Source organism: Chinchilla lanigera, unplaced genomic scaffold (assembly GCF_000276665.1).
Source record: "Chinchilla lanigera isolate Chin_1 unplaced genomic scaffold, ChiLan1.0 scaffold00097, whole genome shotgun sequence".
Classification (NCBI taxonomy): Eukaryota; Metazoa; Chordata; class Mammalia; order Rodentia; family Chinchillidae; genus Chinchilla; species Chinchilla lanigera.
Genome location: NW_004955498.1, coordinates 1368587 through 1395794, shown reverse-complemented (window position 1 = coordinate 1395794; position 27208 = coordinate 1368587). Strand labels below are relative to the sequence as shown.

Sequence of the window (27208 nt, the reverse complement as noted above, 5' to 3'; positions counted from 1 at the left end):
GAGTCTCCATGGTTAGGCATGTAGCATCTTCAATTTTTATATTTCTCCCATTCTGACCTTATGTTTCATATTCCTGTTTGAGGAGGCAATACTTCGCTTTTGAATACATCCTAATAGCTTTGTTGGTTTTTGTGCACAGGTCCAGTCTACCTGCTCAGAATGGCTACTGCTGCTGTGGAAAAGGCCAGGGCTGGGTGGGAAAAGGCAAAGTTGTTCTGACGGTAAGAAACTGAGTACTGAAATGCTAAATTAGAACCTGACATGCATTCTCTTCATAGAGAATCCATTTGAAATACATCTTTTTGGGACTATTTGGGCTGTAACCACAGCAAAATGGCTTAGGAATTTTTTTTAAAGATTGGTGCATACTCCCTAAACCTGGGTAATTTGAGTTTCCCCACATGTGTCAGGTGAGACAATTATGAAGCAGATGATTTAGGGATGTTATCAAAAGGGAATGGCTTTTTATCACCTATGTCATACCAGTATGAATTCAGGCACTGGGGTCTGAGAATGCTTCTAACTGTAACGTTGGCTTAGACCAATGGTATGGTCTGGCTTCTTGGGCACATCACTTAATGTACTACACATTTGTTTGTGTATCCTCACCCAAAATCATTCTGCCACAAATAGAAATGGCTGTGCAATTCTGTTGCTGAGACAAGAGGACCAAAACTACCTCTAAGGTTTATTTTCAGGTCTAAATGAGACAAAACATCAAACTTGTTCCAGGTACAGCTCAAGGGTCCTTCCAAAAATGAGAGTCTCAGTACAGCTCAACCTGATGTTGCTAGATATATGACTGCCACAATTAGAAGACAAGGGAATGGCATTATATTATCCTGATGACATTATGTTATCTTAATGGAAATGATTTTGGCAGTTGCTCAATAAGGCAAACACAGAATTACAACAGGACACAACAATTTCTCTCCTAGGTACATATCCTAAAGAGCCAAAAATACATCTAGGAAAAAACTCGCACTCAAATGTTCATAGTAGCATTATTAGCAATGGCCAAATGGCATAAACAATCGAAACTTCCATCGACTGATGAGTGGATGAACAAAATGTGGTTTATCCATACAATGGAATATTACTCAGCCATAAAACAGAAATAAATGCTATTATATGGTACAGTGTAGAAAAACCTAGAAAACATTATGGTAAGTGGAAGAAGTCAGACATAAAAGGTTACATATGGTTGGATTCCATTTATGTGAAAGAGATACAGCCATTAGGACAAAAAGTAGGTTGGTGGTTGTCAGGACCTAAAGAGGGAATGAGAAGAAAGTGCTTCATGAGTACGGGATTTCCCTTTGAGATTATGAAAATATTGCGGAATTGGGAATCAATGCCCAACTTTGTGACCGTACTAAATGCCACTACACTGTGCAACTTAAAATGGTGAATTTTGTGTTAGGTGAACTTTATTACAATAAAAGACAAAATTATGTTGATTAACATAACTTTAGAAGTGAATTCTAGGCCTCATAAAGCCAGAACTCACCAAAATGTTGTTGCCGTCATTGCTGCCATTATGGCATAAGCTTACAGCCTTTTAACTAGTCCTCAAACTCTACAAATGGCTCATTTGCAGACACTGTAACTTTATGCCCACTGCTTGCTTGCTGGACTCACTTATGGGGAATAGGCTGCCATTTTGCTTGCCTTGAATTTACCAGTTCAACTTCCCCACCAAATTGTGAGAATTTAAGCCATGCTTAGGAAGATACAACTGGTATGAGGGCAGTGAATCACAGAACAGTTCCAACTCATCAATCCTGTTCATCTGAGGGTCTCAGCTCTTACAGAACATCAGCACAAGTACCCTGAAAACCTGGTTGACTCAGGTCAGTGGGCCTGATGATAAAGGTAAATGCAGAAAATAACATTATGAGCTAAAAAGCAGAGTGCATTTATATAATAACAGAGAGGAGGAAGTCAATGTGCAAAATATACTTTCACTTATTGTTGAAGTCAGCTTTAAACATTTCCATTAAAAAGTAATGCCATATCTGTCAAAATAAATGATCTAGGTTGTTTTGTTCGGTTTTTGTCTTATTTACCAATCTTACCATCTTGTCATTGATGTGTAAAATGCAGAAAGCAGAAATGATCGGAAATTAAGTGTGCATTTTACACTTGCTATGAGGTCCACAGCTTGAGGGAAGGAGATTGTTTGCATTCTGTAAATGTACAGAAAGCTCCTAGCAAATAATCATGAAATTGGCTTAGGCCAGCACAGTGTCACCCACACTTATCCTGTGCACGTTCTCGACAAAGGACCCAAAAAACAGGGTGCACTTTTTAAAAAACATAATCAAAATGGTAAGTAATTCTTCTCTATTCCATATTTGAGGGCATTAGCACACGCAGAAGCTCCCCATATTAGAAAAAGACCTCCCTCACAGAAACAATACACAGGCAACATTCACACCACACGATGCTGTTGTTCTCATGAGTTATAAATGCTACTGTGGCCTTTTCAAATCAAGAAGCCCATTCTCTTTGGAAATGCTGAAAGCACACACTCCTGCCTTCTCCTTTGCTTGGAAAGTACTGGAAATACTGAGAGCATGCAGAATGGAAGAAGACAAATGCAGCAGCAAGTTTTTGCCAAATGCTACTTGCCTGAGGGTTCGTAAAAGCTGCAAGGTGTAAGGTATTGATTTTCAGCTGCATTCGGAAGCAGGGTATCTGGGAAAGGTGAATGGAGCTGTCACATTTATATGTAATTAATGAGTGTGAGCTTCAAGCTGCCCCGTGGAGTCACCAAATGAACATTAGTCCTCACCCTAGACAAAAAGCAGCTCAGGGGAGGGAAAGACAATCTTTCTTACTAATTGATGACCTGTATTTATGCATGGAAAGCAGAAAGAGAAGGAGGGAAAGCAGTTTTAGGGAGCTCCTCCACATCCTTCCTGTTGCTTTAATGAAAGCAGGAGCCGAATGAACCTGTTGCAGAACATTGGCCTGTCTTTGCTCCTTTTCCTTTCTCCAAAGCCCAGAGACAAAGCACGGAGGTGGCCTGTGTTTGGCAAAACCATGCTAGTTCTTTCCCTTCCTCTCCTCGGTTCCCAAAGCAGCCCTGAGCTCCTCCTACCTGGTACAGCTCCGTGGCTGTGCACTGGGTGGTTAAGGTCTTCACAGGCTCAAGGTCATCCTCATCACTGCTCAGCTTTAGGTCATCTTCAAGCATCCTGTGGAGAAATCAGAGTGGCATTCCCATTAGAAAATGTCTTTCCTAAATCATCCTCAGATCCATCGTGTAAGGAGGATAAAATACTGGAGCTACGATCTGACAGCTGCGATTCTGTCAAAGGTGTAGAGGGAACCAAGGTTCCTTCAGCTAATTACATATTTGAGCTCTTATATGTAAGTCATACTCTGCATACATCTTCCCTCTCTACATTCCCCTAAATCAAGGGGAAAAAAGACTATTTCAGCATCTCCAGAGATAACTGGAGTCTATATATTTTGACTACTAAAAGAGCAATAAATGCACTGATCCATCAGTGCAAGGTGGAGGTGGGACATGGCATTGGATCCTCATGGGACTGGGGCTCTCAGTCTGCCAGGCAAGAATAGGGGCATGCTAAAAGCCCCCAGCTCTAGATACTGCTGGTGATGCCTGCTGGGGTTCACAAAAGGCCCAGTGGACTTCCACTGCCTTTCACCCTCCTCTGCTGCCGGGCAGCTCAGTGGCCATGAAAGAGCTGAGCGAGAAATGGCTGGTCATTAACTTTTTGATATATGACTCATCTTTTCCTGCAAAATTTGATCCAGGAGATGTAAGCCCACCATATGGTAAGAAATCTTTCTCTCCTAAGGCGAGGTACCTGAGAAAAATGAGTGATCTGGATTTGGCTGATGAACTAGCACTTTCAAAATTGTTTATTGGGCACACAAAGCCTTTTGTTTCGACAGTGGCATTAATTCTAATGCCATCTATCCTCACTATCTCCGAGATTGAGCTCCAGCAGAAAAGGCTGCTTATTATCGTAAAATTCCAGGTGTGCAGCCTTCAAAGATCAATTGGTGTTCATATTTTCATTTACTCAATAACAACTTCAGACCTTATCGCCAGGCATTAAGAGGAGGCCAGGCGTAGTCTCTCTGGACCCATTCCCAATTTCCAAGCATGCCATCTTCTTGCTTGCTTCTAGGCTCAGCACTGAGGCTGGATTTCCATTCCTTAACTCCAGCATCCTATTTCCTCCCTGCAGCTCAGTCAGATCCCACTTTTTCCACAATGCTTTCTAGATAGAACTCCTATCTCAGAAAATATATCATTTTCCTCGGTTGTCTTTTCCACTAGCCCTGGTTAGATCACAGCTCTGTTTTCTGCTGGTTCCCCCTCCCCAGCCAGTCTCAATTCCCCAAAAGGTAGTAGGAATGCCATAGTCACTGCTGTCTTCATCGCAGTACCTTTCCAAGAATAATAAAGTTCCCCCAGTCTCATTTTATAGACACGGAAAGAAAGGCTCAGAGAGGTAAACTACACACCTACTTAGTGCCATAGTCAGTCCCCAAATTCCCATTTCTAGATTTCTTGCTATGTTTTTGTTTTTTTTTTTTTTCAGGAAAAAAAGGCAGAAAGGAAAATGTAGCTTGTACTTTGACAAATACAGGAGGGTGTTATGTTAGAGGTTATGTAAGAAAGAGGTTCAGGTTAGAGTGGGTGTCCAATAATTCTCCAAAGGGAGCTCAACTCTCTCCTTCATCCTCGGCCGCCTAGGCCTAGGGTATGTTCACTGGAGTCTGATAACTGCAGTGAGAGAGAAAGGATGATTGGTGAGAAGGACAGCTGGTAGTGTTGGGTTCACATGAAGGAAATTTGTGGGATTTATGACTATCCTTCAGGAAACTAATGGATGTTTTTAAGATCGTTGACAAGGAGAAAAATGTATCTTGGTATTTCTTTTGAAGTTACAGGCTTATGATTTTGACAAATAGTTCTTTATAACAAATTGTAGGAAATGAAGACTGTATCACTCTTATAAGCTATATAATTCAAATATTTAAAAACCATCCCTCTTTATCATTACAAAAGACTCACTCTCTCTCTCTGATGTCTGTGTATATCTCAATACATGTACGAAATGTCTACATGCTAATATGTATCTAAGTGTTGATCCGGGAGTGGTGGCACATGCCTGTAATCCCAATACTCGAGAGGTTGAAGTAGGAAGAGCACCACGAGTTTAAGGCCAGCCTAGGCTACATAGTAAGTTCAAGGCCAGCTTGAACTACACAGGGAGACCTTGTCTCTGAAAACAAATAAACAAACAAACAAACAATCCAACAAAAAATCCACCAAAAATCCAGATATATATCTGTCTTGAAAAAAAAAATAAATGATGAAAGACTCCTATAATTAATAGAATCAAAAAAAGTGCAAAATACTTATCAGCTACCCAGAATTGAGTCCTGACAATGACCCTATGAAGACGATCTCTTTCTAACCCTCCTTTCCAGCCTGTGAGTCTGAGGCTTAGTGCAGTTACAGAACTTGCTCATGACAGCACAGCCAGAAATCATCCAACCGGGTGTGGTGGTGCATGCCTGTAATCCCAGCACTTGGGAGGCTGAGGCAGGAGGATTGTTGCAAGTTCAAGATCAGCCTGTGCTACAATGTGAGCTCAAGGCCAGTTTGAACTGCATAGCGACACCTGTCTGTAAAAGACAATAAAATAAATAATTTTTAAAAATAAAAACCTTAAGAAGATATAGAAATCATGGAGGCAAACATGGGACCCGGACCATCACCAGCCAGAACTTGAGAGTATGTAATGTTTGCCTAGTGGTCACAACTTACAAAGAACAATGTATCAAGTAAAATTAACAGCAAATTAAAAAAAAAAAAAAACCTACACACCAGACAAACGTGGATTGATCACAGGCTAATCAGAAGCTCTGATATCTTGGCCAAGTCACATACCAGCTCTGAGCCTCAGCTGTGTCCCTCATCTGTTCAGTGGAATAATACTCCGGCTGTCTCACAGGATGATGGTAACAAGAGCTAATGTATGTGAAGTACTTTATGAAAACACAAAAAAGAATGCAGGCTATCATAAGTTTGGGAAGATGTCATCTTGGTGGAAATCAATGGACATCATTAATACCATTAACCAATTATCACAAGGGCAAGTCCCTATGCATCTTGGATCCTCTCATGTGAATTTGCTGACCAACTGGAAGATAAATCATGGTGACTCAGGAAATGTCTGTTACCATCTCATGGCTGGCTCTGGGAATGGGATCATGGTCTTTAGGTTACTGTTCTTTAGGAAGAATAGAGGCAGAGCAGCAACACCTAAACTCAACAATTATTTCACTCCCCAATCAGCGCTGTGTGATTTCAACATGGAAATCAAATGCCCTCCAATGTGCAATTCTGGAAATAAGCAGGCAATCTACATAGTGATGGACATTAACACTCTTCCATGCAATAAACTCAGTATGAATTTGGTTGTTAGTAAAGGACAATTTGATGTATATATTCAAGTCCTAGTAAATATAAGTCAAGGAAGTAACTAGGAAGGCAAAAACTACCTACTTATCTCGGGAGGTATTAAGCATTCATTTCATTCCACTCCTTCCCTGACCTATTAAGCTTTATTATTGAATATACATGCACTTGTTTGCAATTTCATCCTTGTCTAATGCTGAAAATTACTCTAGGGAGAGCACAGGATTATGAAAGATTTTGAATTTAATTATTATAGCAGCACCATTCACACCCACTGCAGTTAAGTACATCTCAGCAGAAAATGATAATCTCTTTTTTTGTATTTGGTAGTGGGAATCGAACTCGGGACCTCACGCTTGCCTGGCAGGCGCTTGTGCCACTGATCTATATCCCCAGCCCAATAATCTCTTTTCATGAGGTTATAATTCCATAGACAAGTTTATCATGTACTGGAGATCCCAAAATGTGAAGAAAATACGTCATATGAATGGATATCTGTGTGTACGTAATATGAAAAGTAACAACTGTCAGACTTTTCAATTAGATGAAAGTAGAACAAAGTATATCTCCTTAATGATTTCAGTTGTCAGTTCAGGGGCTAGTGGTTTGCAATGCCTGTCATTGTGTAAAAACAGTTTTTGTTATCACTATGGCTTATAATTTCTATAATATTAAATAGAATAGACCGGGAAACTCCAAAAAACTAGTCCTTTCCCTGAGGAGATGATCCTATGAAAGCTCAAAAAATGTACTGGAGGTAGATGAGAAAAAAAAAGAATAGAGGCTGGGTATAGGGGCACACACCTATAATCCCAGCACTCTGGTAAGCTGAAGCAGGAAGACTCCAGGTTCCAGCCCAACGTGGCCTACTTAATGACCTTATTTCTAATTGAAAATATGTGAATGTGCTGGGTTCAACCCTTAGTATGAGAGATACAGAAAGACAGAGACAGAGACTGAGACAGAGACAGAGGGAAAAGAGTGAGATGATAGAGAGGGGAAAGAGGGAGAATATTAAGAAGGCACTGAGAAAAGGAAGTAGAGTTGTGCCAACATCTTCTCGGTCCCTGTGCCTGAAGCTGAGACCCGTGGACTGCAAAGACTCTTTGCTCTGGATTATTCCAGGGCACTGTGATGCGACAGGTCTCATGTGAGCTGCTACCATTAAGTCAGAAGACTACTTCCCACCAATATTGTCAGTCTATGTAGAATGCCTTGGTGATTTCAGAGAAGGAAAGGTGGATGGTTTAAAACGTGATTATAGAGGAGTCTACAGATCTGAAGCCCTTGGTTGAGGCAGCATGGGCTCAAGAGCAAGTGCTATTTATGTCACTGTGTCACTTGGTCATAGAGTGGCAATATCTATAACATCCACAATATATGACCCTACAGCCTTTGTCTGGTGGGAAAATCCCTTCAATTACTCAGGATCTTGTCCATACACATGCTAACAGTTTGGAGTTGCTTTCTTCTTTCCTGTACCTTCTACCTGGTAGTCTGAGTCTTGTTGTCTAGAGTCCACACTCAGAGACCAGACTTGCAATGGTGTTGGAGCTAGAATCAGTGTTGCTACAGGAGAGAAGGAGGCTAGCTCACTCAGATTTCAGGCTCTCAGCAAAGGTGAACAATTGTAGCCTCTGGCCCAGTGACTTCAGGAATTTCTGCTTAGGAGTTTAGCGTATCACTGCCATCCCAATTACCCAGAGCTGATACAGTCACAGTAAGTTTCTGATGGCTTCAGATACATCACACAGTGGAGCTTGGAGTTAGTAACATATCCCATAGAGTCTAGAGGGTACCTGAGGACTTGTGTCCTCTAAAAAGTCTGCTTCTGTAGGCCTTTTCTAGAATGGCAACTTGGTTCTTTTGATGCTTTTAGGGCCCTTCCTTTTCATAAAGCAAATTGAAAGGAATGAAACAAGACCAGCCTAGAATTACTCAGGGACTCAGCTTTTTCCTGCCTAGCTCTCTGTAATCTCTGTACCAGTGAATCACTTGCTGGTGGTAAGGCAGGTAGGTGACAAGGAAGAGAAGTACTGTTTCAGGAAGAGCTCCATTTAATTTGTCAAGATTTTAACTTAGACGTTTCTGATAACAATGACTACCTCACTGTAAATCCTAGAAAACCCCAGTCTGAGGGCTGTGGCAGTGGCAAGCAGTTGGAAAATGTTTACTATCTGCTACAGGGATGAATTTCCAAGATCTATCTGGCCTAATGCCACCCACTGGGGCCACAGCTTGACACCAAAGTAGTTCATGCAGGCTAGCACAGTCATGCACACCAGGGAAGGAGTGTCCTCTGTAGCCTGGGTCTCCTAGACTAGGTTTCAGAAAATAGCCACCTCAGAAGACTGTTTTGGCTCCTTAGCAAGAAGATTAGAAGTTCTCTTATGGGGCTATCTTTGGCAAAGTACAGTTCCCTCCCATTTCCATAGTGTCTGTGAATTAAGAACAGGTTTTGCATTTTTAAATGGTTGAAAAAATCAAAAGAAGAATATCATCTCATGATATATAAAAATTATATGGAAATCAGATTTCACTGTGCATAAATAAAATTTTGTTGGAACACAACCATCCCCATTCATTATGTGTTGGCAAAGGTTTCTTTTGTGCTACAATGGTTAAGGTGAGTAATTGCAGCACAGATGTAAACCTAAAATATTTACTATTTGAGCCTGTCTTAGTTACTTTTCTTGTTGCTCTGATTAAATACCTGGCACCCAAAGTCGAAGGAGGAAAGATTTATATGGACTCATAGTTTGTAGAGGTTTCAGCACATAGCTGGCTGGCTCCAAAGCAGGGTGGTATGGCAGAGGAGCATCACAGAGGAGAAAGAGACCATGGTGTGGCAGGTAGGAGACAGCAAAGCAGCAAGCAGCAGCCTTCTTTCTGTTCCTTTTATATTCCATCCAGGCTGCAAGCTTATTGAGTGTTGTCACCCACACCTCAAATACCCATGCTAGAACCTTTGATGCCAGGCAGGGAAACATTTCTAGTAGTCAACCTCTCTTTAGAGACAGGCCTGGTTAGCTCCATTCTCAATGGATGGGGAAAGACAAATTTCTTACCAGGGAGCTATCATTTTTGGGGTTGTGTTTCTCAGCCTTCCTTTAGCTACTTAGGACAAGCACAGCTGACTGGGGAGAAGAAACTTCTCTTCTACCTCCAAGGTAGCTCAGGATCATAGAGGGGACCTCATTACTTCCCCTTCCATCAGCTGCTAATTGTTAAAGGATTAAGTAAAGAATTCTTTAGGGAGCTGGGCCATTAATCTCCAACTAAGGAAACTCTCCAAAGCAACTAAAATACTACGTTGCTGTTAAGTGCACTACAACTCATGCCTGCTGAAAGCCATTGTGCCTTACATTAAACTCAGTGGGAACAAGGACCAATTCTTAGTTCTATCAGAGGCACTGCAAATTCTCAGCCGCTGATAACACAGCACTTCAGCTTGGAGTGCCTCAAACTATTTCTCAAACCCATTTCTAGAGAAAGGATGTCAAGAAAAGCTGCTTATCTGCATTGACACAGATGAAGACAGGATTTCCTTTATGCGGATGCATAAGGAATCTACATTTTATTTCAGATAAGTAAAATATTTGCTTTTGACAATTTAGGCTCGACTAACATGTTGGCAGCAATGTTGCTGTTGTTTATGAAAATCTTACCCGATTTGTATGCTCAGCTCTTTCCACTGCATCAGAGTGAATCTCCACACGTTGGAGTAGGAGGTAGACTGCCCCACAACCCATACTGATAGTGTTTCAACTCCATAAAGTCCTGGAATTGGCACAGGTGGCTGAGAACCCTCTGAGCATTCCAGCAGTGAGCATTAATTTGACCTACCATGTACAGGCATACAAAACAGGGCTAGGTCAAGGCCAAATCCTAGCCAGCCTGACTGGCAAAGTGAGATCCACTTTAAGATTGAGACAGTTTAATGCTCACATAATTAGTGATAGAAAGACCTGCCAAAGGTGCCAGTTCTCTCCCTGTCCTTGGTTGAATGCACCAAAACAGAGGATTCCAAAACAAAAGGAACCAGATGACTGCAGAGTGAGTTAGAGCTTATTCTGTGGCTCGAGGGACCATTCTGGATCTTGATTTATCCTCGTTTAATAGGCTGTAGTTCTAGTTAGTAGGAGAAGGACAGAAACCTTTTTACCTCCTCAGACCCCAGGAGGCAACGAGATGCTCTCATGACAGCCTCCCACAGTGGATGGGAAGACAAGTGGGGGATAACCTCGAAGTCTATCTCATGATCTATCTTCTTGTCCTGTCACCTGTATGGTCAATCACTAGGTATTCTGCCGAGACTCGGAATCAGCTAAGGTTCAAATCTCGAGCTGTGTGGCCTACTTGCACACTTCAGGGTCTGTGTGATGCCATCCATGGTCAACACATTTCCCTACACTACTAGACATCTAAAGCAGTTGACAACTACCCCTTACAATGGCTGCTTTTCAGATCCCAGTGCCCTGCTGTACATTCTCATTTACTGTTTCATGGCAAATAACGTTCTAACCAAGGCTGGGATTGTCATTAACACAAACAGAACAATAGTTAATTGGCTTGTCTTCCTGGAGGGGTGCATGTGAGCTAAGCTGGCCATAGTAATACTCCCCTTTGTGACTAAGGGCAGACATCAACCAGAATTAGGCAGTGCTCAGTGTCCTTGAAGTCCAGTAACTTCCCTCTATACAAAACTAATAGACTTATGTGGCTACTGAGCATAGTGCCGGGCTTGGTGTACGGCCTGAATCTGGTGTCTCATCAGATAGGGCCAAATCTAAGCCCTCATCAGGTGTGCTTCCTCAGATCAAATCCCTTTCATTTTACTTCATAAAATGGGGGCCGTAAGGGTAACACTTTATAGAATTAGTACAAATATGTAGTGAAATATCCCATGTCAAACCCCTGCCACATAGCAAGCAGTCAATTCTTGTCATCGGTTGTGATTGTTTGATTAAGATAGTTCAGCTTAAATGATTCTGAACACATCAAATATTGTTTTATTTGGTGACACAGATTTAGAAAAATGTGTTCTCATGCTAAAGGAAATACTGAAGGAAAAGGATCAAACTTTTGCAGCAAATACTTGTCTCATGCCACAAACAGAAGTAGATCAATTTTTTAGTACAAAGTGAAACCTTGTTAATACTTTTATCAACTTTTTGAAATATAGAAAATTCAGATCTACACAAGATGCAACTTAATGGTATATCATAAAATATGAATCTACCAGACTCCAAGAACGCAGAACAGTTTGATAACAAGAAGTCTATTTGTATGATGTATTACATCATCAACAAATAATATAAACCATATAATGAGATTTCCAAAATATATTTGATAAAATTTCTTACCCATTCTGGATCTAATCTTTTTTTAAAAACTAGCTAGAGAAGAATACTACCTTTTGGGGTTAAGAATATGTAAAAGTAAACTGTCAACCAAAGGAAGGTTCTAGTAAGTATGGAAGGTTGAATCAATTTTGAATATATACTTTGAAACAAAAATGGGATCACAGATGACTGTTTCAAATGTTTTTAAGAATTTGTATTAATGTTGATTCATTGAGTAGACAGAAGGAATACAAACAGATTAATATTATCCAATGACACAATTTGTTCTGATAATTACTCCAATTCAAACAGTTTTGAGACATCACATATGGCTTCTACAAGGAATTTTTTTCCATGTAGGTAAAGATGGCATTAGAAAATGAAACAAAAAGTCTCACTTTTCATTTCCATGGTTCATAAATTATTAACCATTTAAAAACCCATCACTATTTTATTGACATTCATGACAATCTGCAAGCTTTATAAATACAGAGATGCCAGGTAACCCGACAGAAAATGTGATCCTATTGTTCTAACAAAATGAGAATTGTCTTAGAAGGGGCTCCACAATGTCTGGGCAGATATTTTCCCTCAGTAACACTATGAGGCATGCATTTCCCCTGAGAAGTCAACATTTATATTGATGTACTTGGCTGCAGAGCCAATCCTGCACTGGCTCTAATACAGAAGAATTTTTTGAACATTTTGAGTAATGGGATTGAAATAATTTAACGACTCCTTCTGTGCATGTTAAATGAGTTACATGATATATTTAGCATTTGCAGAAAATTTGTTTACACTATAAATTATAGCACATGGCACAATCATACTGATGTGGAAAACCAGCCATCTTGAGTCATTTTGGCCATCTTTCTCCAAATTTCAACTCAGTGCATATGAATCCTCTGGGGCTCCCCAGCACACCATGGTAATTTCTTAACCCTGTGGCCCTGCTAAACACACATAAGGTCATCGTCTTAGCTCTACCACTGACTTCCAAAGAAGGCCTGGGCCAAGTGATTTGTGGAAGAGAGGGATTCTCAAGATGAGGGAGGGTTCACTGTCAGTAAGTGACATATGGATCTAAACTGTTGGGTACCACCATTTGTTAAAGCATTAAAAGGGACTGGCTTTCTAATGCTGAAACTATGTAAAAGTAAACTGTCAATGACCCAGGTATCTATGATCAAAAGCTCTAATAAACCCAATTCTCTAAGGAGCAACACCATGAAGGGGAAAGGTAAAAAGAGTGCTAGATGGTGCAGGGGTCTAGTTAGGGCTCCTGCACATAATAGAAGTGCAAATGTAGGTAATCTAATTGACCTCTCTGAACTACCACTGTTTTTTGGTCTCTAACGCAAGCTGATAATTCTGTACTTTGCAGGGTTGTTGCAAAGAGTAACCAAAATAGCATGGGAAAAGAGTCTAATTGTGAGTGTTTAATAAATGTTACTACTTCCACCATCGTTAATATTAGGACAAATTTGACCCTGGTTCCTACCTTGATGCATTCAGAAACAGCCTTAAAAGATTCCCTGCAAAGGAAACCACCACATCTCTGACTGAAGAAAGTTTAAGCAATGACAGAAAACCATCAGTGTAAGTTTAACATGTTGTAGGTGAGCATGTTATGAAACTGGATACCTGTTCTTTACTGATTTGGTTTCAAGTATGAAAGTGTCAGTTACGAATACTGCCCAAGCACTAGGCTATATCTCTCCAGTTATTCACAGATTCACATTCTTGATAAATGGGCAAAAGAAACAGATATTTATAAATACAGCTATGCAGAGCAGTGGCAGATCCAATACTGGCCAATAGTTATCATCTAATATCTACGACCATACAATCTACTCAGAATAAAGATATAGTTATCACAAATAAAACTGCTTTAGTCATTCTAGGAATAACATGTTAGTAAAATAAAAGCATCTTGAACATTTCATGTGCAAGGTATAATTATGACTTGAGGGCTTATCCCATGACCCTGTCTCACAATAAATCTAAGTCAGCCAATACTAGCTAATAATAACTGAGACGTATTGAGGTAAGCTGAACGTGTGCCAAACATTTACTTTTCTAAGTGCTCTGAGAGACCAGCTCATTAATTCTTCCCAAGAAATCTGGAAAGTTGTACTTATACTTTCTGTTTTCAACAGAGGAAACTCAGAAGCTTAGAAACTTAGGAAATTTAGGAAGACGACTCACAGGAGAAAATATCCGGCAAATATGTGATAAGAGTCTGGTGTCTAGAATATACAAATTAACTTGGAACTGAGAAATAAAATGATGAGTAAAATAAATAAAGAATGGGCAAAGGATCTGGAAATTTTCGTGGGGAAGATACCACTAATGACTATCTCTGTCTCCCTTAAATCCGCGTGTTGGAACTCTGCTCTGCAGTGTGATGGTGTTTGGAGAAGTGGCCTTTGATAGGTAATTAGATCATGAGGCTCCCTCATGTTGAGATCACCGCCTTTCTGAGCGGCGCAGGGCAACTCACTTCCTCTTTCTCTTTCCACAATATGAGGAAACCAAGAAGAGAGACATCACCACAAGCCAACCATACTGGCCCCCTTCTTTTGGATTTTCCAGCCTCCAGAACTTTGGGAAATAAATGGTGTTTAAGCCATTCAGCCTATGATATTGTTAGGACAGCTTGAACTGAGGCAGAGAGACGAATTGCCAGTAAACAAATGAAAAGATGACTGACATCATTAGCCATCAGGGAATAGACAGACAGTGTGAGACAACAGTGTCTATCACCTGATAAATGGACAAACATCAGCTGGTCTATTCGTGCAATGGAATACTACTCAGACACAAAAAGGAATGAAGTACTGAAAATGCTACAGCATTAATAAATCTCAAATGGCTGGGGATATAGCTCAGTGGCATAAGCGCCTGCCTAGCAAGCTCAAGGTACTAAGTTCGATTCCCCATACAAAAAACAAAACAAAACAACAACAAAATATCTCAAAAACACTGTGCTAAAGTCACTGAAAGCTACATATTTAATGATTCTATTTATGCAAAATATTTAAAGTAGGCAAATATATAGACACCGAAAGCATAAAGACAGTCAAAGAATGGTTGTTCAGATTTGGGGGAGGGGGTTGGGGAATGACTGACTGCTACTGTCACCAGGAACTTTAGGGGTGACTAAAATGTTCTGGAATTAGATAGGGGTGATGGCTACCAAATTCTGTGATTATACAAAAAAAAAAAAAACCCATGGAATTTCACACTTCAAAATGCAAGTTTTATGGCGTCTGCATCTCATAAAAGCTGTTATTTTTTAAAGTCTCGCAGCAAGTCAGAAGTGCTAGAGGTAGCCCAGATGGCCGCCCTCACCCTTCTGATGTCAAAGCCATGTCCCTAACCACTCTGCTTGCTGGCCTGCACAACAGAGATTGACAGAAGGCCTCAGATGCATTCCTACTCATACCTACAGAGAAAAACAGAATAAAAACCTTTTTTTATTCTCACATAATCCCCTTCTCACATTGAAACTGCAGTTGATACAGCCAGCAGAAACCTCACCAAGGGAAAATGGCTTTGTCTTTTCTGGAAGAGACAAAGCATTACATTAAAGAGGCAGCTGTCTGGATGGGATGAGGACCAAGCCAATATCCCATCTACAAAGCCTCCTCTATCCTCCCTGACTTCACAATTTCCAGACCTGAGGCTAGTAAAGACAGGACTCTGTGCGCTGGCCCCCTCGCGACAGGACACACTCCTTGCTCCTATCCACAATAAACCCCACAAGCAGGCTGTGTTTAATAGGGGCTGGCAATGTACATGAGTTGCTCTAATTGGATGTTAGAGCTGATAGAAGGAGGCCCACATTTTAGCAGCTGCAGGGGAATCAGGGAGGAGGATACAGATTAGAAATCGGACTGATGGTTTTATACTGGGATTTACTAAGCACAGGTAAAAGCAAACTTTGCCTCTATCTCAAGGGAGGGAAAGGTGTTAGTCCTTGCTGGTCTGATGGGTGGCCACCCAGGTTGCAGTCGTTTCTCTTCTGTTGAGTTCATGCCAGACTAGGTCTTCCCCTGGCTAATCGATTCTCCAGACTGTGACACGTGGGATTAGGCAGCTGGGCTCCTATCAGGGCTCAGCACTGGCATGCAGCTCCTACAATAATGCAAATGTTAGGTCACAAATCCAGTTTAAATTGTGGTTCCCTTGAGCTGAGAGAAAATTTTCCTTTAATCCTCTTCTTATTGTCTATGCTATTTGTCCTTCACAATCGTAGATATAACACTGTCAGAATGGCCAGGCTGCTCTTCTTTATGTGAAGGGAATGCTCCCTACCCTCTTCCCACCACTAGGAAATCAAGGTTTCCAGTCATTATCAGTTTTAAGAACCCTTTGGCTGTCTTGGAACTCAACACAGACCTTGCTGCCATCTCCCCCGACTGTGACATCCACTCCTTGACCTGTCCAAGGAAAATATGCAAGGCTGCTTTAGGCAGGATGCCCTGTCCCTGGGTGCGGTAGATTAACTAATGATCAATTTGTAGCACCCAGCTGAACTGAATCAGCGTGGTTCTGGGTGTGGAGGGCCCACCTGAGGATTGTTCCAACACCATAAAAGGAGAACTGGAGGGGAAGATGGTGTGCTGTTGATTCCCCTGGAGAAGATCCTTCATCCTGCTGGAGCAGACTTTCTAGCTTCCACCACTGACCTTTGGGCCTTCCAAGTGCAGATCCTTGATACACACTTGAATGAGACATTGTCATGGGCTCTAGGCCTCCAGTTGGACTTATGGAGGACACTGTGTGGGATCCAGGCCTCAGCTGGATCCTCTGGGTCTCTCGTGTGTGGACAGATCTCTTGCACTCTTCAGCATTTGACTTTTTGGGTGAATGTTATAAAATAATCCTAAAAATTATGTGCCCTGTTTCAAATCTTTTCCCTTGCATACCCTGACTACAACACTGGGCCGGCTCTCTGTGACAATGTAGGGATCGCACTGACCTTTGTCTTGGGCCAAGCGAGGAATAGTCCCCCGTCTTCTTGGTTTCCCAACCATGAAGGAACATGGGTGTTCCCATCTCATTTTTCTTGCTTTTGGTTATTTTTAATTGCCCTTGTACCACGGCCAAGCTGCCTTGTAACTGTCTGCAGAACTTGAATCCGACAGAGATAGCTGCTATTGTTAGCAGGAGCCCTCACTTCAGCCCATTTAGCAGGGCCTCGTTTTGACAGCTGCACAATAGCCACCTTTCCTTGAAAGAAATCGTGATGTAGAGGAGAGACAATGTGGGACAACAGGCTGATGTGTACCCTGGTCTCCAGTGGGTTCTCTTGGCGTAACATCCAACCACAAAGCCAGAGAGTGAACTACCAGTAGGAAGACAAGCTGGTCAGAAGACAGGCTTGGTTAAGGACCCTAGAAAAAGCCACAGAGCAGAGCTGCTTGCAAAGACTGCGGGGCTGCTTCCGACAAACATTTTGTCTCTATAGGAAAAAGTACAGTGGTTCTCTTAAAAACTATTTTCGCAATTGCCCAAGTGGTAGTTGGGCAGATTTTCCTTAGTAATTAGAGTAACAATTTTCTCTGGAAATTAACTGCTTGCAGATGTGTCTGAGGCCATAGCCAGAATTCTAGGTCATTCTAAGAGAATGGACAAGCAGGAAGTGTAAGGATGATTGGGGGAGCACCTCCTGTCTCCAACTTTTTAGGATGGGACAGAACTGAGTACCTGACCACCAGAATCTGCTAGCATGCAGCGAGGTAACTTCAGGGAACAGGACTGTTAGTGTTTGCCTTGTGCTTACGCTCAACTCCTATGTCACAGATGCTATGTTTCAGCTGTTTTAAGCCTCCCAGCTTGTGGTATATTTTTTTTAACAACACCCCCAGGAAACTCCCAGGCTTTACCCCAGGTTTTAATTCCCAGTTTTCTCAAGTATGTGGATAGGAAGGAATGCATTCACACCCCTAATTGCTATTTTTTCACATATCTGCCTCACCATATAATTACATGGGGGGGAGCATCTAGGGGGATGATAATGGTCTGCTTGAAAAGAGAAAACAGCCAGGAAGGTGACAGAGGGGTAGTGGGGGTTTCGTCAGAGACCAGTGTCCTAAAGTAGAGAATAACTGAAACTTGAGTGGTCTGAGCCTCTTGATTTCACAAAGCATCACCAACAACCAAAACTCAACCCAACTCGGTGGCATTCCTCGCCCTATTGGTGGGATTGCCTTATTTCTGGTTCTATTCATCATTTTGCTTCCATAAAAGCTCTTTATTTAACTGTCAGTCTTGCCAACGATAAAGCTGGGTTTTGCTTCCAGCTACATCTGACAACGACCTCTGGGGGCAGACTCACACTCTTGTAGGCGTGTGGCATCTTGGAACTTTGGCATTTGCGTAGCATGACTTTGGGCCCCCAGAGAGCTTATGGTGTTAGCCCTTTGGCACACCCAAAACAGAAGACCTCAGAACAGGAAGTGAGATATACAGCATGAAGGCCCTGCATACCTCCCAGAGAGGATGGCAGGAAGCAGAAGTCCAGAATGCAAGGGAATTACAAATGCTGGGGCTATGACCAGTAGTCAAGTTTATCACCTCCCAGCCAGAGGCAGGGAGACACTGTTCTGAGTTCCACTTCTCTGACTGCGGCACGCCAGCACTCTTTCCTGCATCCTCCTCCCTTGGCCAGGAAAGCAACAGTGCTCTTCCCTTGATAAGCTTGTTTCCTATTCTCTTTGTGTGGATCATCCACTTCCTGGACTCCTACGGCTTTATGTTCAGCCTAGGACAGTTTTGGGGACTGTAGCTTCCTAGATCCAGTTCTACTACAATGTCCTGCAAATGCCTGAAAAGCCCAAGAAAGACAAACTCAATCCATTATCTCTCTCATGCCCCCCACCTGGTTGTTTTATTTGTGTATCTATGTATTTATCTATCTATTGACTCATGTTTTATTTTCATCTACCTAATTATTATTGTAATAAAGTTCAAAAATTTTACCATTTTACAGTGGATTATTTAGTGCTTTTCAACACATTCACAGTGCTGTCTAATCATTACCATTATAATGCCCCGGCGTGGTGGCACACGCCTATAAGCCCAGCACTCGGGAGGCTGAGGCAGGAGGATCATTGTGAGTTCAAGACCAGCCTGGTCTACAAAGTGCACTCAAGGTCAGCCTGAAGTGCATAGTCAGACTCTGTCTCAAAAAGACCCCTCAGAAAATCATAACCATTATCTAGTTCCATAACATTTTCATTGCTCTGGAATGACAGCCTGTAACTTCTCACTAAGTAATTTTTAGTTATAACTCTCCCTTTCACACTCCCTCTCTAGAAAACTTCTAATCTGCTCTGCACCTCTACAAATCTGCCTGTCCTAGGTATTTCATATGAATGGAATCATACACTATGTGTCCTTTTGTGCCTGACTTCCTTCACTCAATACAGTGTTTTCAAGATCCATCCGTGTCATACCATGTATCAGTACTTCATTCTTATGCTTAATTTTTTCATCTTTCTGTTATGGTTTGAATAATGATATCCTTCCCAAAAGACATGATGAAACTTAATCCCCAGTGCACCAGTATCAAGGGGTGGGTTTTTGAAGGTTCTTAGAGCATAAATGGGATTAGAAGTGCTCCTCTGCGTGATAGGTTATACCCATCACCAGTTGAAAATATGGTAAGTCAAAAATGTATCCAATACACCAGAAGCAGGAAATACAAATGGACATTTTGTAGACATTATGGGATTGGAAAACACGAAAAACCATATCCAATAAGCCCTGACACCACAGTCTCATTTCTTTCCTCTTGACCCAGTGGTGGACTAGGAGCTCATGCAACTGCCTCCAATCAAGAGAGAGGCTTGTGCTACGTAGGGATAGCCCAGGACAAGATCAAAATGAAAAGTTTAAAGTATAATTTCTACTGAATGTATAATGCTTTCCCACCAGCATAAAGCCGAAAAATTGTAGAGTGAACTATTGTAACTCTAGACCATCGATACAGTGCCTCATACGAGTAGATGCGGAAGTACCTAGGTCCTTTTTGTCCTTCTATCACTCCTGCCGTGGGAAGATATAGCATTCTTCCTTCACGGGTTCTGGAGCTGTGAGAAAATAAGTTTCTCTTCTTTGTAAATGACTCCATTTTTTATAGCAGCGGTAGCATTACTACGGTGCTGCCATCTACTCACATTTCCCAGCAAGCTTAGAATCATTTTAAAATTTCTTATCCTTCCCTTCACATCTCTCATCATTCAATCCCACTGATAGGAATGTAGGCATCCCATTCCACTGGGCCTATCCTACCCTCTCTATCCCCAACTTTTTTCAAGCTTTTACCATGTCTCAACTGTCCCAGAGTTACCTTTCTAAAGTATAACTCTAGCCACGCAATGCTCCCAGTTAAGGTCCTTCAAGGAAACAGAGGTCACAGACTCCGAAAATCATTGCTGGGATATCTGGGATCTGCAGACTTGTATGACCTTGAGGACAGTAGGACCTGGGGCATGGGGAGGAAGTTGCTTTAAATGTGTGCAAAGGGGCTGGTTGGGAGGTGGCCGGTACCATGATGCCCAGGACAGGTCTTGGGACTTGGATGGGATGTGAAGACAGTCAGCATCCAAATTGCTGATGGGGAAGGGTTGCCAGTTGTTCGTGGTAAGGAGATAGAGAATCTGGTTGTGAGGCTGGTCTTGACCACACCTACTTCTCCATTTGTGCTAGATGTCTGGTGTCAAGGGAAACGCCTTGAGGGACTTAGGGTGTCAGTGGGCCGAAAGGAAGTTCCACACTGTGGACAGAGAGTCAAAGGGGCTGGAGAGATGGCTTTGCAAAGGGGCAAGGGATCTGCTAGCCTTTGGAGCTTGAGGTATTTGTATAACTTCTGGAGTGGCTTCTTCCTGAGATAGGGATTCACCTTGGACTCTGTGTTTGTGTGGGATCTTGATAGACAGGCTAGAAGACAAAGACACCAGACCACTGAAGACACAAGGCATGACCCATGAGGAACAAAAAAAGTATGGACAGGTATGAATGTGAAGGGCTGGGTTGCAGAACTGGAAATTCTTATGTTTCTATTACAGAAGAGCATATAAGTACCCTTAGCATTTGTGTGTCTTCTTGTACTGTTCACCTTAGAGAAAATGCCACGTAGCTCGTCTACATACATGCTGTTGCTAATTGTTAAAGGATTAAACAATTGTTTATTCAAGTATAGACTTGTGATTTTTCACACTTGTAGGTTTTCATGGGAATTCTTTGGGTCTCTTTAGTTTTGAATATCTAATCTCTTGGTCTTCCTGGGAGAAAAAAACAGTTTAATCCAGATTTAAGACCTCTCTATCTCTTCAGAAATGAACACCATCATGCTACAGCCTAAGAAAATCTGTCATGTTACTAAAAATGACTTTAATCACTTTAATCCATTCTTTGAGTTCCTTATTAGCACAAAATTGAATAAATGCAAAAATAACTACTTTTGCATAATTCCCAAGCTTGCAATTATGGAGAGAGGAGCATTTGCAGAAACTTAAAACATAGTCCTACATAGCTTTGCTTAATATTTATTAGAACACAGCCCCGGGGTCGTTCTTTATCATACACTCATATTCATACTTTTCACCACCACTCACTTTGGAGCTCCTTATAATTATAAGATACTTTTTCCCTCAGGACATCGAGGATCTGTAGACTTCAGCCCTCTCATGAAGCTGATGGTGTTTCCCCATTTTCAGATGGAGGTGATTATAAATGGAGCACTTAAAAGTTATATTACATAGCAGGTTCCACAGATTTGTGCCTATAGAAAACATTCTCTAGGTTCTCTTCTGGTGCTGACATATAGAATGTGCTGAGACTTTTTCTCATCCTGAACACAGCTTCTTTTTTTCTTTTCTGTTTCTGCTTCTTTAAGCAGGAACAATCACACCAGCCTAAAAGTACCTGTCACTCTACCATATTAATTGCTTCCTACCAATTACACATTATTTAATGAAAAATAAAAGCCAGTGTATATCCCAGGCAAAGAAATGTACTAAGATGACAGCTTAAAAATGTGAAGACTGTCTTTGTCAGGGAGCGCAAATACTCCTCCAAGGCCAATAACATAGGTTTACCTGCATTGCTCTCCCACTGTCTAGCAAAGAACAGCTCTGGGAGCAGGTCGGGGCAGTGCCGTAGAAATAACCTTGTCAAGTCCTCCTTGCCAACTAGGGTGCTAATTAGTGCCAATTAAGAACCTTTGTTTTGCTTTGGTTTTTTTGTCTGTGGAACATCTGTCCATAGGCATTGAACTCAATCCCCCAATTCATATTCTCAAGGCCAAAAATATCAGCCAACAATTCATTTTGGCCTCTGCGAATGGAGCTTGATTTTAAATACCTTCGAAGTTTTGGAATCTTACTCTTCCCAATGGGTCAGCTCTAACGTTCATGTCTACTCCGGTGGTCATTCAAAGTACTTTTATTTTGACAAAGATATGCTTTTGTAAGATCTCCTGTGCACTGGCTGAGAAAAGTGGCAAAGATAAAACTATGGAGACCCAGGCTTCTTGCTTGTCCTATATTCTGCACCCTGCTTCATTTTTAAAAAGTAATGTATTGTTACTCAGATAAATGGTCTTTGTTTTGTCTTAAAAAATCCCAGTGGGGAAAAATCAGTGTAAAATGGCTTCTCTCTAAGTGAACCTATTCTGTGTACGGGGTGCGCCCATAAAAGCGCCTGCCTCATTAGTGTTTGGAGATGCAAATGAAGGTGGTCCTGCTGTTTCTTTCTCCTTTTATAAAGTGCCCTTTCAGTCCTTGTTTGGGACAGGACAAGACCCAGGCCACTGGCAGCGTGTTTTATTCTGTGTGGCCACGAGAGGACTTTCATTCATTCCAAAGCAGCTTTATAATGACATGTTATCATAGACAGTACCTAGTCTTTTCTGGTTACTGCAAAGTACTTCGGGAGATTTTCTCAATTCACTGCCCACTAGGAAAGCTGTTTTATCTGGCAAAGATTCCTTTAATTTGGGTATTTCTCTGGATTTCATTATGAAGCCTTTGTCCTTTCACTTCAAAGTAAACAAACACACACATTGATCTTTAGAAGGCTATCAAATCTTACTGTAAAACACATTATTGCCATATCATTTTCTTCAGCTCTGTAATAAAGTTATTTCACATTATTCAATTTGCAACCCGCCTTGTGCAATGAAATGTCATGAGTCTTCTTAGAGTGAGTTAGAGTCTCACAAGAAGTAGAAAAATAAATTCACTGAAAACGTGATGGAGTTTTTGCTGCCAACACATTATAAATTGCTCTATTTTAAATGTCTGAACTGGGCAAACCTAAAATACAAGGGCAGATTTCATTAGCATTTATGCAGTTTTTTAGTCGGCTTTTCCCAATATTTCACTCATCATCAGATGAGAGAGAGCTTGTCAGGAAAAATTACAGTTAATGGTAGTTAATGGTGGCTAAATTCAATGGATTTGTTTCTATGTTTTTTACTCTTGCTGGAAATAATGAAAGTATTACATGAACAGCCCTTATGTTGCTTGCAAAAATTGCGTCCAGTTCCAATACTAAGTAGCATAAAGCTTTATTTGATTTATAAAACAATCTACGTAAACCTATTTTTATGTTTTATTTGATTCTAGCCATTATCCTGAGCTAGGAAGTAATTCTAAAACATATCTCACAGTAGCAATTTGCTGTACAATCCCAAATTAATCTGCATAAATCTATACCTGTTTCCAGGACACTAGAAGAGATGTTTATGAGAAATAAATTTATTCACACTCTTGTGCCTGTGGGACTTAGGGGAAAATCAAACTTAGGGTTTCACCACTGGTTTCATGTCAATGTTAATGCCCCGGGTTTTACCTTAATGACATCGCTCCCTACCCAGAGGAAGCAGTGGCATCTCTACGGTCCATACCATCAACATTTCTCCAAGTTTTCAACTGTTCAGCCAGAAGTTAAGGACACCAACAAGTCTTTCCACTTTTCAGCATATCTGAAGTGACTGAGATAGATCCTCAAGCACTTAGCTGGATAGTTTTTGAAAAACCACATCAGTTACTCACTTGAAGCCAATCCACTCTGCACTTTCAAGGTAGGCCAACAGGCAGTGTCAAATTCAATAATTTGTCCACTTCCTTCTCTTTGAGATAAATATCCCTCCTTGACCACACCGCAAATGAAAAAGACTTGCTCCTGATGTACTGAGCCTCAACAACATACTCACAGGGTAGCATCAGCACATCTTTGAGCTCTTGACATCTTTGCTACTAACACTAGCCAATTTATTTTTCTCCTGGCTTTCATCAAAAGTCATTTTCAGGGAAAGGAAAGAAAAATTAGGGTCTTCCACCCCACAGTCAGGCCACCTGTGGCTGATTTGCCCGCAGAACTTTATCTTATAACAAATACAGCAATCTTCTGACTGCTGAGAATCTAATTTGTACTTTTCTTTTGATGAAAATACATTCCTTCTCATTTTGCCACTGATATTTCAAGCTTTGTTCTCACCGTATCTCATGTCTCTTTATGCACAAAGAAAAATACAAAGACATTAAGAGAAGGCTCACCTCAGAGGAGAGGCATCCCTCCAATATGAAGACTTCAACTATATAAGAAAAGCTGGGCATCGGTCCTTACTCTTCTATATTTCCTAAAAAAAATAACCCTGAACCTAAATTTCGAATACTCACTGGAACTTGACTGGTATTTCTTTAAACGCCCTCGGAAAAGTGGCTTGCTACTGACTGGATAATGTTTCAACCTGAGATTCTCAAACTTCAGTGAATACGCAATCAGTCCACCACATTTTGCAAATACAAAATGCAATAGAATGGCAACTTCTTAGTCCAAGTAGCTAACATGATGTAAAGAAAGGTTTGGTGAGTGAACAATGAGTTCAGTTAGAATAGGTGTGGGGCTGTCAACCACTTTTCCTCAGCAACTTCCAATCTCTGGAAGGGAGGGTACAGTGTTAGAAAGTGTATTTTTTTACCAGCCTCTCCATATTTTGTTTTACTCTTTGTTTTTTATTTGATTATTTTCTTTTTGGTGAATCATTCTTTTGTGGCCAAGTCTCTTAACTTAACCCTACTAGGGCTGGGGATATAGCTCAGCGGCACAAGCACCTGCCTGGCAAACACTAGGTCCTGAGTTCGATTCCCATGCCAAATAAATAAATTAATTAAATTAAGTAAACCAAGTTAACTAAGACAGCAAAAATCTTGGGCTGGGGATATAGCTCAGTGGCATAAGCGCTTGCCTGGCAAGCCTGAGGTCATGAGTTCAATTCCTGGTACCAAAAAAACCCGAAACTAATAACTCTACCAGTTTGCTGAGAAAATCATATTTAAATAAACATATGTGTAACATGGCTATATAAAATGAGCAATGATAATGATTAATTAGCAACTCTAAAGTAAACAAGTCAATCAGAAATAAAAAAAAACAATATTTGTGTCCATCCATGGTACAAAGTTAGTGTGATTATAATCCTTATATAATCACTGATCTCTGCCTCTCTCTTTCCTTCTCTCTCTCTGTTCCTAAGATGCATGTTACTAATTTTGTATATAAATCAAGAGTAAATACAAAGAAAAGAATAATATGTCATTGATGAGGGAAGAATTCAACTAATTAGAGCTCATCTCTTTTATCCATTAATATTTTGGGTGTTTTCATATCCAATCAACTAATTATCTACTATCAAGCTTCAGATAATATGAATGAGATAAGACATAATGAAAATTATAAATTGCTTGTATGTTAGGTTCATTATTATAAATTGTGTTCAATATTAGTGTTTAAGTCAATAGTGATTAAAATGATAATTAAATTGAGTGCTATGTACACAGAAGCATCTTTCTTCTAAGTACATAGATCAGAATACCAGAAATTTCCTATCAGTTTAACTACTTACTAACTGATTCTCACGATAAGAGATTAGTTATCAAGAAAACACTTAAATAAAGGACACACTGTTGGCTTCGCTGAAAATATGATTTGGAAGTTCAGGGCTGACTACCTAATCTCTAGATTATTTGTGATTGTAGAGCCAATCTCAGAACCACACACAGAAAACCAGAACAAAATAGGAAATGTTTTTCTCGGGCTCTTTTTGTGTGTGACTAAGCACTCTTTTCCAACATTAAAAAAAATTATCTCCTTAATTCTGTTTCTTTTTCTCAGTCTGTGTTTACGCAAGTTTGCATTTCAAAACACATTCCCACCGAGGGCGGGGGCAGACAGCCCCTGAGCTGAGCTGGCCGGCTTGGAGTGGACAATCCACACGCTTAGATTTGAGAGTTGACTTCATTACTGCATTTTCAATAATACCAGCATTCAGAATGGTCTCAAAAGTCACCAGGATAATAGGACTATTATCTCTCCCGGCAATATCTAATAAAAAGCTCTAAGCACATCCAGTCCCTGGTTTTATAAAACATGGCAGCAAATTATCTCCCAAGAATGTTCAGTGAGTGTGCGGCGGTTCTTTCTCTATTCAGCTAGCTTTTCGCCCCACAATGAGGGAGGATGATCGGAGCCTACCACCCAGGAGACAACTTCCAGTTGCAGGTGGTCTGGAGAGAAAAGACAAAAGACTCCTCACAAAAGAATCTTCTGGGTGAAAGTTGGTGAGGTTTCAGAACACTCTCCGTATTATCAATATAAAGTAAATATAAAACAAAGCATGCTTTTTGGATATAAATTGTCAGGTTTCACTAGGCTCCCTAATAGGGCCATTTGATTTCAAGTGGACTTTCTGATCTGGGGAGGCAACAAGAGAAAAAATGGAGTGAAAATGGCAAGCTAAAAAATAATGAGCATCTACACTCCAGGTAGATATTGAAGCCGAGTCTATATATGCACAGAGAAATCTATAATGATGTAGTTATCTGGATTGGTGAGGATCAAACTATTTCACATGAGATTAGGAGGTATTCTGGGAAAAAAAAATTCTATAGCCAAGTCAGTTTGGGAAACACTTCATATTCTACACCCCTCTTGTAGAAACACAGTGAACATTAGCATATTAAAGCCTCAAAGAATTCCTACAATGAAAAGACTCGTTAGTTTCTCTTAACCCACTGCTTCCCAAATACACTGTGTCATAAAATTCCTCTTTTGGGAGAAAGAGGGGAGAGCCTGAATACCAATTCACATTTCAAGGTACTATTACATGGTGATCCATTTAGCAAAAATACATCTAGGTATTTCATATGTAAAATAATTTTGCCTTACACTGCTACATAATTGGCAGAAAAGTGAGGTTATTTTCTTTACCTCTGATTTTATTTGCCTCAAATATTCACATCATTTGCATGGCATAAATAAGAGCATATAGCTCAAAGCTTCCTAGGAAAGTTACTTGATATTAATCAGG

At 40.8% G+C, this 27208-nt stretch overlaps 1 protein-coding gene across 1 annotated transcript in view; it reads right to left on the bottom strand.

Moving 5' to 3' along the window:
• Positions 1 to 27208, bottom strand: part of Aff2 (AF4/FMR2 family, member 2) — a 484709-nt gene that overhangs the window by 101237 nt on the left and 356264 nt on the right. The window contains exon 7 of the mRNA XM_005406396.1: positions 3107 to 3203. Within this exon, the coding sequence (XP_005406453.1) occupies positions 3107 to 3203 (97 nt within the window). The remainder of the gene's footprint in view (positions 1 to 3106; positions 3204 to 27208) is intronic.